The sequence below is a fragment of the Saccostrea echinata genome, unplaced genomic scaffold (genome assembly GCF_033153115.1).
Source record: "Saccostrea echinata isolate AGI-Se365-2 ecotype Australia unplaced genomic scaffold, CSIRO_AGI_Sech_v1 ptg000001l, whole genome shotgun sequence".
Lineage (NCBI taxonomy): Eukaryota > Metazoa > Mollusca > Bivalvia > Ostreida > Ostreidae > Saccostrea > Saccostrea echinata.
The window spans coordinates 42,688,741-42,701,341 of record NW_026889750.1 but is presented as its reverse complement, the minus strand read 5'-3'; the positions used below and the strand labels follow the sequence as shown (position 1 = coordinate 42,701,341).

General features: G+C 35.6%; 1 protein-coding gene and 1 non-coding gene across 2 annotated transcripts; one reads left to right on the top strand and one right to left on the bottom strand.

The window, feature by feature from the left end:
- Positions 1 to 7,405: 7,405 nt before the first annotated feature.
- Trnal-cag (transfer RNA leucine (anticodon CAG)) lies at positions 7,406 to 7,489 on the bottom strand. Its single transcript has one exon. It is a non-coding gene; the product is annotated as a tRNA-Leu (tRNA).
- Positions 7,490 to 7,763: 274 nt separating this feature from the next.
- LOC133192021 (interleukin-1 receptor-associated kinase 4-like) lies at positions 7,764 to 11,259 on the top strand. The gene is made up of 2 exons (XM_061327856.1): positions 7,764 to 8,016; positions 8,461 to 11,259. The coding sequence occupies exons 1-2, from the start codon at positions 7,799 to 7,801 to the stop codon at positions 9,857 to 9,859; spliced, it is 1,617 nt and encodes a 538-aa protein (XP_061183840.1). The 5' UTR covers positions 7,764 to 7,798; the 3' UTR covers positions 9,860 to 11,259.
- The last annotated feature ends 1,342 nt before the right edge of the window (positions 11,260 to 12,601 follow it).

Below are 12,601 nucleotides of genomic sequence, written 5' to 3'. Positions count from 1 at the left end.
GACTCTTACCGCCAACAGTCAAACTTACAGCGACGGACGCCATCCGTCAATGGTAAATCGAACGAACCCAAATATTTCAGTCCCATTTCGAGTCCTTTAGCCTAAGCTAAATAGGATTAAAATAAATTATGTAAAAATGCTTGACAGATGCAAGAGAGGCATAAAATCTAGTTAAATGTTTTTGATTATGACGGAAAAATGCAAAAAATATACCTCCCCCATGACAAAACAGATAAAAAGCTAAATTGCTTATACATTACAGAAAAAAAATGTATAAATAAGGTGGGGGCCTAGAGCTCTGCAGCAAACGGCTAACGCCAATCCTCCACGGAGCGTGTATCTGTTGATGTACAAACGAATCACTCATTTCTTCACCTCTCTGACAGACGCCTTACTTAAGAAACTATCCGATGTCTAAATGTTTGTCCTAACACTTGAATCTGAAGATCTGATTACCTGCCTTAACAGCCGCTAGATAACAGGTGTCCGTGGCTTCATACATTAAATACAAGTCTATCTGAGTAAAACAGATATCTGCTGGTCTGTAAGTAAGGAAACGTATTTTTGGAAAAGTTGGAAAACTTTTGCTTTCAGGCTGAGGGCAAAGAGAAACCAATCTGGAAAGCCTTGGGTTGAATAACAATGAAATAAAAAATATAGATTTAAGTAAAAGATTAATTTTGGTTGTTTGTTTGTTTGTTGTGTAACATCTCTCTCGAGAAGTTTTCGCTCATATGCCGGTGGAGGGCTGCAAATTTATACCTATACTCGGCACTCAGGGTAGGGCCGTGGATCTGTGAGGGATCTTTTTCGTGCCAACACCTACTGCAACACGGGACCTTGGTTCCGAAGGATCGGTCTTCACGTCCCACAGTGGATTCGAACCCACGACTTAAGGATCAGCTCCTTACTCCGCGACTATAGAGCAGACGCTCTAACCACTGCGCCAGGCGGGCGACTTAATTTTGGTAAATAAAGAAACTACATATCAAAATGTTAAATGTTTTTTGGGTAATCTCTTCTTCAGTGTCGCAAATCTCCAGTGAATACAACTCGCTGTAATATCGCCAGAACTCAGAACTACTGAGAACTCCTCGAGTATTATAATTTGCTGCATGAACACCAAAAAAAAAAAAAAGAAAAATAAAACTAAAAATTATAAGATTCAAAACACAGTTGTAGAGGTGTGTTAGGAATCGATGCCAAACGTTAGGGTGGACTGTCCGAACATACACCGGTACCTAGTCTTAGGTCCACCGTTCAGGGAACTGTAAACAACTGACTCACAGAACTTCAAGAGACCTTGATACCCCTGCATGCGATTGTAACACGTGAAGATATATTATATTCATTACTATACAATATCAGTGGATCAAGTATACCTACTCTCTCTTTAGAATACTTATTCAAACTTCTTCAATCAGGAATACATTTTCCAGTTTCATTTGTTACATTTTTTCGTTATTTTTTTGTACAAGTTCTTTTTCCGAAAAAAAAAAGAAATTGTATGATTAGATTTAACATTAATGTAGTTCACAATACACATCATCCCCATGGTACATGTATTCGAAAGAAACAGACTACATCAATTTTCTGTTTACTGCTGAATTTCTTTGTCGAAACTGCCACGTTGTCTTGAATATAAATATATTACAATAACATTCGCAGGAGTGCTTAAGACCAAGAGCTAAGGCACTGGTTAAGAATCCGTCTAATGTTTTGGTTAACTATCCGTATAATGCAATGGTTAAGTATCTGTCTAATGCATTGGTAAAGTATCCGCCTAGTGCATTGGTTAAAAATCTATATAATGATGCATTATGTTTCCGTTTTATTCCTTGCTTAAGTATCAATCTTATGCTTGGTTCAGTATCCGTCTAATGCATGAATTAAATATCTATCTAATGCGTTGGTAAAATATTTGTCTAATCCATTTGTTAAGTATTTGCCTAATACACTGGTTAAGTATCCGTCGAATGGTTTTGCTATATATTTATCTAATTCGTTGTTAAAGTATCAGTCTAATGCGTTGGCTAAGTATCCATCTCATTCATTAGTGAAGTATCCATCTAATGCATTGGTTAAGTATCCGTCTAATTCTTTGGTTAAGTATCCATCTAATGCACTGGTTAATGAAAGTATCCATCTAATGCTTTGGTTAAATATTTGTCTAATACATTGTTTAAGTATCACTCAAATGCTTTGGATAATTATCCGTATAATGCATTCGTTAACTTTCCTTTTAATGCAGTGGTTATGTACGCGTCTAATGCATTTGTTAAATATCCATCTAATGCATTGGTTAAATATCCATCTAATGCATTGGTCAATATCCACCTAATGCATTGGTTAATAACTAAAGTATCCGTCTAATGCTTTGGTTTGGTCCTCCTTATATATTGGTTAAGCATCAGTCTAATGCATTGGTTAAATATCCATCTAATGCATTTTTGAGTATCCATCTAATGCATTGTTTAAATATCCGTCTAATGCATTGGTTAGATATCCATCAAATGCATTGGTTAACTAAAGTAACCGTCTAATGCATTGGTTGTTTTCCTTCTATATAATAAATAATCTAATAAGCTTGAATTCCTTTTATCCAAGGATGCTTAAAGCTTTCTGCCAAGTTTGATAGAAATTGGCCCAGTGGTTTTGGAGAAGATGAAAATGTGGAAAGTTTAAATCAACAACAACGACATCTTCGACAAACAACGGACAACTATCGATGAGAAAAGCTCATTTGAGTTTTCGGCTCATATGAGCTAATTACGAAAACTGTACAAACGTGATTACATTTGGAGAGTGGGTGTGGGTGTGTGTGTGTGGATATTTTTGTTCCCGGGGGTGGGAGTGTTAATGGTTTGTATATTATATATTGTATATTACACTCGATGAAACAAAGTTGAGATAGTACACAAACAAATGTGACAAAGAGAGTTTTTTATGTCTTTCATTTTATTAAAGGGTTTGTGGAAGGCAGTGGCATATTTAGGCAAAAATAATGATGTTTTCTGATTTCAGGGGGTTTGGGGCCGTATTAAGCCCCCCCCCCTCCCTCCGGAGATCTGCAGAAATTGACAATATTTGAAAGTCTCAGAATTATGTGCAGTGTGAAGATAATACAAAACTATCTTTCAATAATGAAACAAATTGAAATGCATTCTTTCATCAAAGAATTTTGTATTTATTTATTTTAATTTTCGTTTATATTCCATTTTACTATTATTTTTTAAATAAAGTGAATGCTTTGATCGAATTCTAAAGACACACAAGCATGGTAGCTACACCACTGGAAGGTATGTAATCACAAGTCCTTGACATTGTGAATACGCCTGAATTTACCATCAAAACAGATGGAAACTACAGTTGAACTGTCTAAGCTTACGGCTTTTTTTTTTTCACTTTTTAATGTCGGTAAAATATTTTTCACAAACTTATCGCTCTAGTTTTCCTCCCGGGTGTAAAATGTTACCGTTATACGTTTTACTATTTTAGATTTTCACTAAAGATAAGAACGATTCCTTTAATCTGTTAATCTTTTACAATGGGTTAAGTAGCCATTTTGTGATTATTATCCGCTTTGTCATCGGTCTATAGAGCTCTTACCGCCATTATAGTGCGGAGTACGTCAGCGATGACCGTGTGATATTGCGACACCTATACTGACATATATTAACTCATCAAACAACGTATCGCCCTTCCGTGACTTCGCTAAAGGAATCCTTGACATTATGTTACGATGAAAATAACTGATAATATAATTGTGTAAGATAAGCTTCGATGAAAATCAACGCTGTTCAACATTTTTTATTCAGTGGTCTTTAGGAAGACTGTAGTCTTGCAGAGAGAGAGAGAGAGAGAGAGAGAGAGAGAGAAAGAGATTTCTCGGGCAGATGGCAGACGTACAGTATTTTGGTTAGAATATTATTAGGAAAATGAAGGAAATTTTTAATGATCATTAATATCGAAAAATACTTAAATTTCATAAAATTCTATACGTTGTCTAACGTATTTTATCCAAGTAAGTGCAAAGTTTTTGATTAAAATTGATTGCTTGCATTGAAGAATCTTCCAACACTGTGTTTTTAAAACAGATAGCATCAAGTTCGTTTATTCCAAAAAGATAAACACAATAAAAGTATCTGTATCTATCCCACGCTTGCGATTTTTTAAAGTTAATTATTTAAATCGGATAAAATCTTCAACTGGAGGAACAATTTATTGTAATTGTGTCTACGTACTTTACGAACAGTGTCCTTGAACATCAACTGGGGAATCGTTCTATATACATTGAATTTTGGGTACACTGAAAAAAGACAGTGGCGATAACCATCATGAGAGCCCCCCTCCCCCCATTTCATACTCATCCATGTTTACTATAAGTAAGAAAAATGGTGGATTGGAACTCAAAAATTTAAAATTCATTAATTTTGCTAAATGCTTTATCACCAAATATGCCACATTTTTTTTCTTTATCGGCTGGTCTTATTAAAGTTCTGTTACTTGTCACGAGGGGCATGACTTTTCAATCATAAAAATAAAAATTGCGAGGGTTAAGAAGTATCAGGCCATATCCTCGTGAAAATGTAAGAGTAAAATGTATTAATTATTTAATTATATCTACATTCCAATAATTATTGGTAAACATTTCCACATTTTATTCTATTGTAGTCTGATTGCAATATTACTATTCATCGGCTGTAGTTTTCTTTAAAGGATTACTAGTATACATCAAACATTTTATCTCCTGAATTATTTTTACTTGTATTTTGATCCTCTTTTATTTTTGGAAAAAAGGTTGTTATTTAAGAAAAACGCCCAATTGTATTAAAAGAAGTAAATAAAAACTTTATATATCTCATGATGTCTCCAACATTTCTCGTCACCAGTGTAACGCCGGCAAAGTTTTAGTGTAATATATATAGTCAATGTTTGTACATATGTACACTAAATACCACGCGCTCTTTGATGTCCCCTTAATGTTTATTTTGCCGCACTGCCCTTAACGGACGCCGATATAATTGGCGATCTGTAGTCGCTCTGACCATATCCAGCTTGTATTACGACATCTATAAACACGTCTTTAGAACGAGAAAGTCTAAAAATGAAAAGCTTTCGATCGTATCCAGGCGCATTCAGTAGTTTGGCACAGACTAATAACCGGCTAGAAGGGTGTGGGAACAGCGGCGACTCCAACCGGTTCGACAGACCGGCAGTCTGGCTAGAGTGAATTACGTCAGACTAACTTTTATCTATTAAAATGTCAATTTTGGCTAGTATTTGTTCGATGCAAATAAAAATAAGGCGTCGCCAATGAAAACGCAACAAAAGACATAACTGTTTTAATGTATAAAAAGGGGTAAACATACTGCAAATGCTTCCCTGAATACGTTTAACTAAGTGGATGTAAAAAAGGGTATCGCTTTTTTTTCACTAAATTTCACTAATATCATTAATACATGTATTTAATAGCATGTTAATACCGTTACTTACCCCAAAGAGTGTTCGGATGAATTTCTGATGTAACCAAAGGGGGATAATCCAATCTCGATGTACATGTAGCACATTAAGTTGTTTGGCCAAGAAGGTTGCAAATTTTAACGACCGACTGCTTATATATACTAGTCTAAACATTAAGATTGCTACTATGGTTTTAAGGTGTCAGTGAGTATGGGCTCTGTATTAACAATAAGTCTGCTTTTTGCGTCAAAATCGTTTAAAATTCAAATTCCGCGTGGAGACGACTGTCCGCCTTTTTGTTGATGAAGTGGAAGAAATCAGAAACAGACAATTAGATGTGTACTGCAAGCTTGTTGAGATGTATAAGTTCTGGGGTGCTGGGATCATTGAAAGCCGTGATAGAACAACAAATAATTGAGCCAATTCTGGTGGTTTTATTTGTTTTGATCGTAAACAAAACTACAATTAAACTGTTCATACATCGAAGAGCCTCGGCATTTTGTCGAGGAGAAAGAGACAGAGCAATTTCTTTGCCTACATCGTCTGCACTACTGACGTTCTGTCTACCGCCAAAATTCGCGCACCTGCCAAAAAAAAAAAAAAAAAAAAAATCACAGAAATGTTTTCTTTCCATTTCTTTTAAGGTTTTTGCAGTATTTTGAGAATTGTCTCCTGTCTGGACAACTCATTTCATTACATTGTAACAAGCGATTTTTTTAAAATAAAAATTTTATAATTATGCAATGAAGTGCTATGAATACATGTATACTGTATTGTCATGTTGTAAAATTTGAATTTACCGGGTGGCAGTAAATACAAAATTTACAAGATGTCATGTTGTAAATTCTGTATTTACTGCCACCCGGTAAATTCAAAATTTACAATATGACAGTAGTAAGAATCTTTATTTCAAATACATGTATTCTCTAAAACACATTAAGCAATCCCGTAATAAAAATAAAGCAATCAAGTAATAAAAAATTACGCAACACGATTAATCCGATGTATGTATTTGTATCATGTTAGAATCATCCATTTTTTGTTGTTGAAAACTTGAACTAATTATGTAGCATATGAAGCTACACAGGGCGGGTGATTAATCATAGCAACCCCATGTACTTTTCGTTCTTTTTTTTAGCCCCCACCCCCCACCCCGGCCCACTACCAATACCACATGTTTCTCACTCTCCCAAAACTTCAGGAAAAAAACTATTTTAATTTTTATTTTATTTGCTTAAAAATAAGCGAAATATGCAGTAGCATCAGAATTTACATGTAATAATCCGAAGCATATGCACTGCAGCCGGTTTTTGAAAATGCGATTTCATTGATCATTTCAGTCCTACAGTCTTTACATGGTATTTGAGGTTTAATCAAATATTAATACATGTACATCAAATTTAAGCCATTTTAGTTTCTATTGGTTTCTATTATTTTGAGGAGGAAAAAAACTTCTTAAATTGCAAACAAACGAAATGTAACAAGAACATGAATGGAAATGTTTCTGTGCGGCCATAAGCACAGTGTAAAATAATTCATAACATGTTAGGTACAATACTACATGTAAGATCAGGGACCTATATACTAATGGTATATAGGTCCCTGGTAAGATCTAATATTGCATGTAAGACTAAAGTTTCAGGAATTTATGGGATCTTAAAAAATAATAGCACTGGCACACATTTCAGTATTATTTGTAAACGTTGAGACATTTACAGTTTCCAGGCGAAAGGCAATCAGTTATCTACAAGTTTATGTGCAGAAATGTATACGTATTTACCACTTATTAATTTCCATGAAATAATAAACTATTTTATATTACATTTTCAAAATAAAAACACTTAAAAGTAACAAGTGAAATATATTTACTTCCAGTATTTTTTTTGTACCTCTTTATACATATAATCATGAACGTTTTAAAGTTACAAAAAAAAACTATTAGTGTCAGAAGTGGGATTCGAACCCACGCCTGGAGAACCAGACTGCGACCTGAACGCAGCGCCTTAGACCGCTCGGCCATCCTGACAACATATCTACCCTTTCTCAAAGCAAAAAGATATGAAAAGAATTTTTCCAAGATCGATGAGCTTATATTATCACACTGAAATAAGTTACAACAATACAATACCCTTTTTACACTTTAATTTACTGCGTTTGTTTAAGACTACATGAAAATTTAACATACATCTATAAATCTATTTTGGGAACACAACATTCCGATTGGTTTATTTTCATTTCTGACGTCAATTTGGAATTCCTATAATGTAACTGACTTCCGGGTAAAGAACGTGATAACATTTAAGATTTTTTAACGGAGAAAATAAAATTTTCAGTGATGTCGAATGAAGTGACAGCGGATACTTATATCCGCAAGCTACCGTACTCTGCAATACTAAAGATCGTGAATTTCTTGGAGCCTGATCAACTTTGGAAGAGGTTTTTATGTCATGTCCCTAAACGACTGGATGACGAGATTTTCGAGGAGCGGTATAGTACATCACAGGCAAAGATGATCGAGAACAGAGCAGCAAAACCTGGCACCTATGCTACTAGGTAATACAGAAATGGTATACTTCAAAGAAAGTTGATGTTGCAGAACTACATAATTACAGTAGAGTGGGGCATACAATCTGCATACGCATGATCATGATGACATGGATATTGTCAACACTGGTCAATACTGGAGCTGACTGTAAACTGTTTTCCTCTTATCATGTCACATCAGGAATTATAAAAAAAATATACAGGAAATAAATGTCAGCATTTTTAAAAGGGGGAAACATTATTTCAATTACTTAACTTTGGGATATTACAAATCACAAATGTAATCATATGACTAAGCCGCTTGCATTAGTTACAACTATTGCAAGAACTATAGGTCTACTTAATCACGATGCTTATAGTTTACTTTTCTACAATATAACAATTTTTTTTGCCTTGTACATATATTCATTTGAACCCCTGAAATTAACTTATGTTTTGCTTATTTAATTTCAGAATCATTCTTGAAGAATGGGGAACACAAAATGCTCGTGTGAAACATCTCATCAAAGCCTTGACAAAAGCTCGACTGTATGCAGCTGCAGACTATCTAGCTGTCGTTCAACTCAAAGGTAGCCCAGTACCACGAGAAGATGAACCCATTTTATCACCAGTAGGACCTTGTTCACTGACTCCCAATGAACAGAAAAATCTGGAGAACAGAAGCTTTGAAAAGAGGGAGCTGTACAATAAAGCAAAGATGCCTGATTCAGCCCCAGGTCAACCAGATAGTACAACAGAAAATGACACACGGACAAGTTATAGTAGTGAGGACTTTGTCAGAGATGACTCAGGTACGTTAAACCATCGCACACCTTCAGAGTGTTCAGAGAACAGAGTGCTGGTTAACAGAATTGAGTCTTACGACAGTGGAGGGAGAACACCCGATCTGAATGCCTCTCCATGTTCAGTATCCACAGACAGACACACATCTAAGCCCTTATCAACAGTCTACAGACCCGGGTCTCAAGCTATAAACTTTTCTGTGCTGCAGTTTCACACCAACAGCTTTGATGAGAGGCCTGCCTCACAAGGGGGCAGTGTTATAGGGAGGGGAGGGTTTGGAACAGTATATAAAGCAAGATTTCAAAATAATTATGTTGTGGCTGTCAAACGGCTAAAGGACCCTGAAGATCCAGTCATGCTTAAGCAGTTTGAAACAGAGCTAAAAACATTAGCTGCTTATCATCATGAAAATATTGTTGAGCTTGTTGGGTACTCCATTGATGGCCCTGAGAAATGCTTGGTATATGAATTTATGCCCAATGGCTCTCTAGAGGACAGACTTCATTGTCTGAATGGGACTCCTCCTTTGTCCTGGCAATTAAGACTTGATATTGCTTATGGCACAGCCAGAGGTATTGTATATCTGAATGACAATGGGTTAGTTCACAGGGATATTAAAAGTGCAAATGTTTTACTTGATGAAAAATTTGTACCAAAAGTTGGTGATTTTGCTACAGCACGTCTGGCACCCTCTGGCAGTAGCACAACTGTGGCATCAACCAAACTGGTGATAGGAACTTCTGCATACATGGCCCCAGAAGCCATCAGGTTTGATATATCAGCTAAACTTGACTCTTTTGCATTTGGAGTGGTGTTACTAGAGATTTTAACAGGTCTTCCACCAAGTGATAACAATCGTGAGGACACAGATCTCTATAGCCATGTGTTGGAGAATGTTGAAGACAGTATCATCCACCTTCTGGATCATAGCGCTGGACCCTGGTGTCACCAGACTGCTGATGACCTCTACCACATAGCCCTCCGATGTCTAAAGGACCGAAAAAGAGAGAGAGTGCAGGTTAAGGAGGTACTACATGACCTTCAAAAACTGCTGGCAGGACCCAGTTGATAGACCATTTGATTCGACGTAATGGATGCATTAAAAACAGACTTCACTTGGGTTACCTTATTTCTCTGTATGTGTCAAATTTTCAACAATTTTTTCAAAGTAGTTTATCTGGTGAATAGTAAAGTGATATTAGATCTGCCTCTCTGTTCTGGTATGCTGACCAAGTACATGCATATTTTTCTCTTAGTGTGAAATGTGGAGTTTGATTCTCATAAATATTGGAACAAGTAACCAAAAGCTGGATTCTGCCAGTACTAGTATTATCAGCAAGATCCTGTTTGTTTTATTTCTTTGCAACTTTAAATTACTGAAGTAGTTTGTCACAACAAAACACTTAGATAAACACTAAACTAGAACTTGATAAACATGTACTCCTTGCCTGACACACTGACCAGGATTCTATCCCAGGCTCATTAATCGCAGGCACTAGGTCCGACTGTTTCTCACCAGTACAGTGTTAAATCATATCTTTGGTGGCTTTCATGCGGGCTATGATAGACCATTTTGATATCTAAATTAATCTGTTGAACAGATTAAACTTCTTTGTACTACAAACATGTACATGTATATTTATACTGTTTCAAAAGCCATTACGTCCATTTGAATGTATTGATATAAGACAGACATAATGTTTATAATAATTTTAGCGAAGATTCAATTTTGGCATTTTTAGGGAGGGTTTTCAGGTTCGCTAAAATTAAATATCTCTGACAATTTATTCCGCATTAAAGGTTACTGTTATCTTTTTATGCATCATAAAACTGATAAAAACATATGCTTGTAAATTTTGCTGTTCATATTTCTCATGAGCCACAGCACTACAACACTCACCCAAATCACCTTGGCATTGAGTCAAATATATAAACCAGAAGTCTCCATCAAGACTATAGCTCTACTGGTGTGTACTTATAATAATGAAAGGTGTATCTTTGTAAAGTCTACTTACTTCTCGCTAATATTAAATACTGATTTTTAAGGTCTGACGACACGTTCCTCGAATATCTGTTTTTGCATTCTTTTCTTATTTACCAAAACTAATCATAATTACCATTATCTTTTGATTTCTAAACTATTTTCTAAATGTCGGCAAAAAATTGTGATTCATGTACTAGCAATTTAAGTGATTTCCAGTATAGGATTATATAGGAAATACCATTGTCCGGAAACTTGCACAAATGCCTGGTAATGTACCCTAATTTTTTGTGAGGAAACTTCTTAAAGTATCGATATTTCAATCACAAATTCTTTGGAAAAGTTGTATATTTTTGAGGAACTTGTCGTCTGACCTTAAGGACAAATAGCTAAATTTGAGTCTCGCTAAAAATTCCCTTTATGTGGTATCATCTTAGCAAACCCTTGTCTTGCAAGGATGAATTTAAATATAAAATCTTGAAAACTCAGCTGTGTTTTTTTTTTGTTATGAGTACCAGTTTGTGATTGTTACCTTTGTAGAAGTTCTTGCTTTATGGACGTGGACATAGGCCTGGATAGCTCAGTGGTTAGAGCACCTGATTAGTAATACAGGGGTCCCAGGTTTGATTCCCGGTCCACCCATATGTTTTCTTCATGCATTTCTCCTTTCCTACTACATTTGGTGGCCAGTGTGGGGGGCCATGTTCAGGTTATGTAATGTGTAAATTAGTAATTCCTGACAGGGCCCTAGAACTTGTGTCTTTGAGGGCGAAGACAGTGTAAGGAGGGAGGAATGTGGAAGTTCTGGCTTTATGGACCGTGGACATCGGCCTGGATAGCTCAGTGGTTAGAGCACCTGACTAGTAATGCAGGGGTCCCAGGTTCGATTCCTGGTCCAGCCATATGTTTTCTTCATGCATTTCTCCTTTCCTACTACACCTTATATGAAAGATATAAATTCTAAATCCACCCCCTCCCCATTTAAAGAATTCTACTGGATCTGCCACTGCACTGTAGGATTGCAGTCAGACAGAAATCGGAATTATGAATGACATCCACTGCTTCATGAACTTGATGAAAAGAAGTTAAAGTTGAATTGTCACACTCCTTGTGGTCTAGTTACCGGATATCTAGTTACTGCCATTAAATTACCAGTAAATTAAAAATCTGCTTTCTAGATTTGACTAAATGCATATCGAAATAAGCATCCTTTGAAGATTAATATCACAAACAAGGAAGTTTTATAAATCAGGAAAGATGTAATTCGCTGATTACTGATTGTTGTTTCCTGTAAACCTTTAAACATTTTGATGGCTGGGAAAGGGTTATTAAGGGGGAAGGGGAGGCGAATAACAGTGATGTTATTATTCCTAGGATTGAATGCCTTCACAGACACATAACAAAATAATCATTCATTATCACAATGTCTAAAGTTTTTGCATAATAAGCATTGGCCCAAAATATATGACTTTTTGACAAACAAGTAGATACAACACTTTTTAAAAGTTCTCTGTTTCATAGGGAAAAGTATTTCAAAACATGAATTTTGAATCACTTTAAATGTTGTCACAGTGATGGATCAATCATTCATATTAAATGATCATAAAAATTGGTTACCATGGTAATTTTTAAAGGAATTTGATTTCAAAATTTTATCACAGAGCTTCATTAAATATTGTTTTTTCCCCTATTATTTAAATAGTGAAGGCATTAATTTTACTGTATATGTCATTCAAACTAAAGTCCCTCCATCCTACTTGTGAATATATTTAAAAATGGTTATCATATGACAATTCAATTGGCTAAATACCAATAGGTAACGTGAAATTC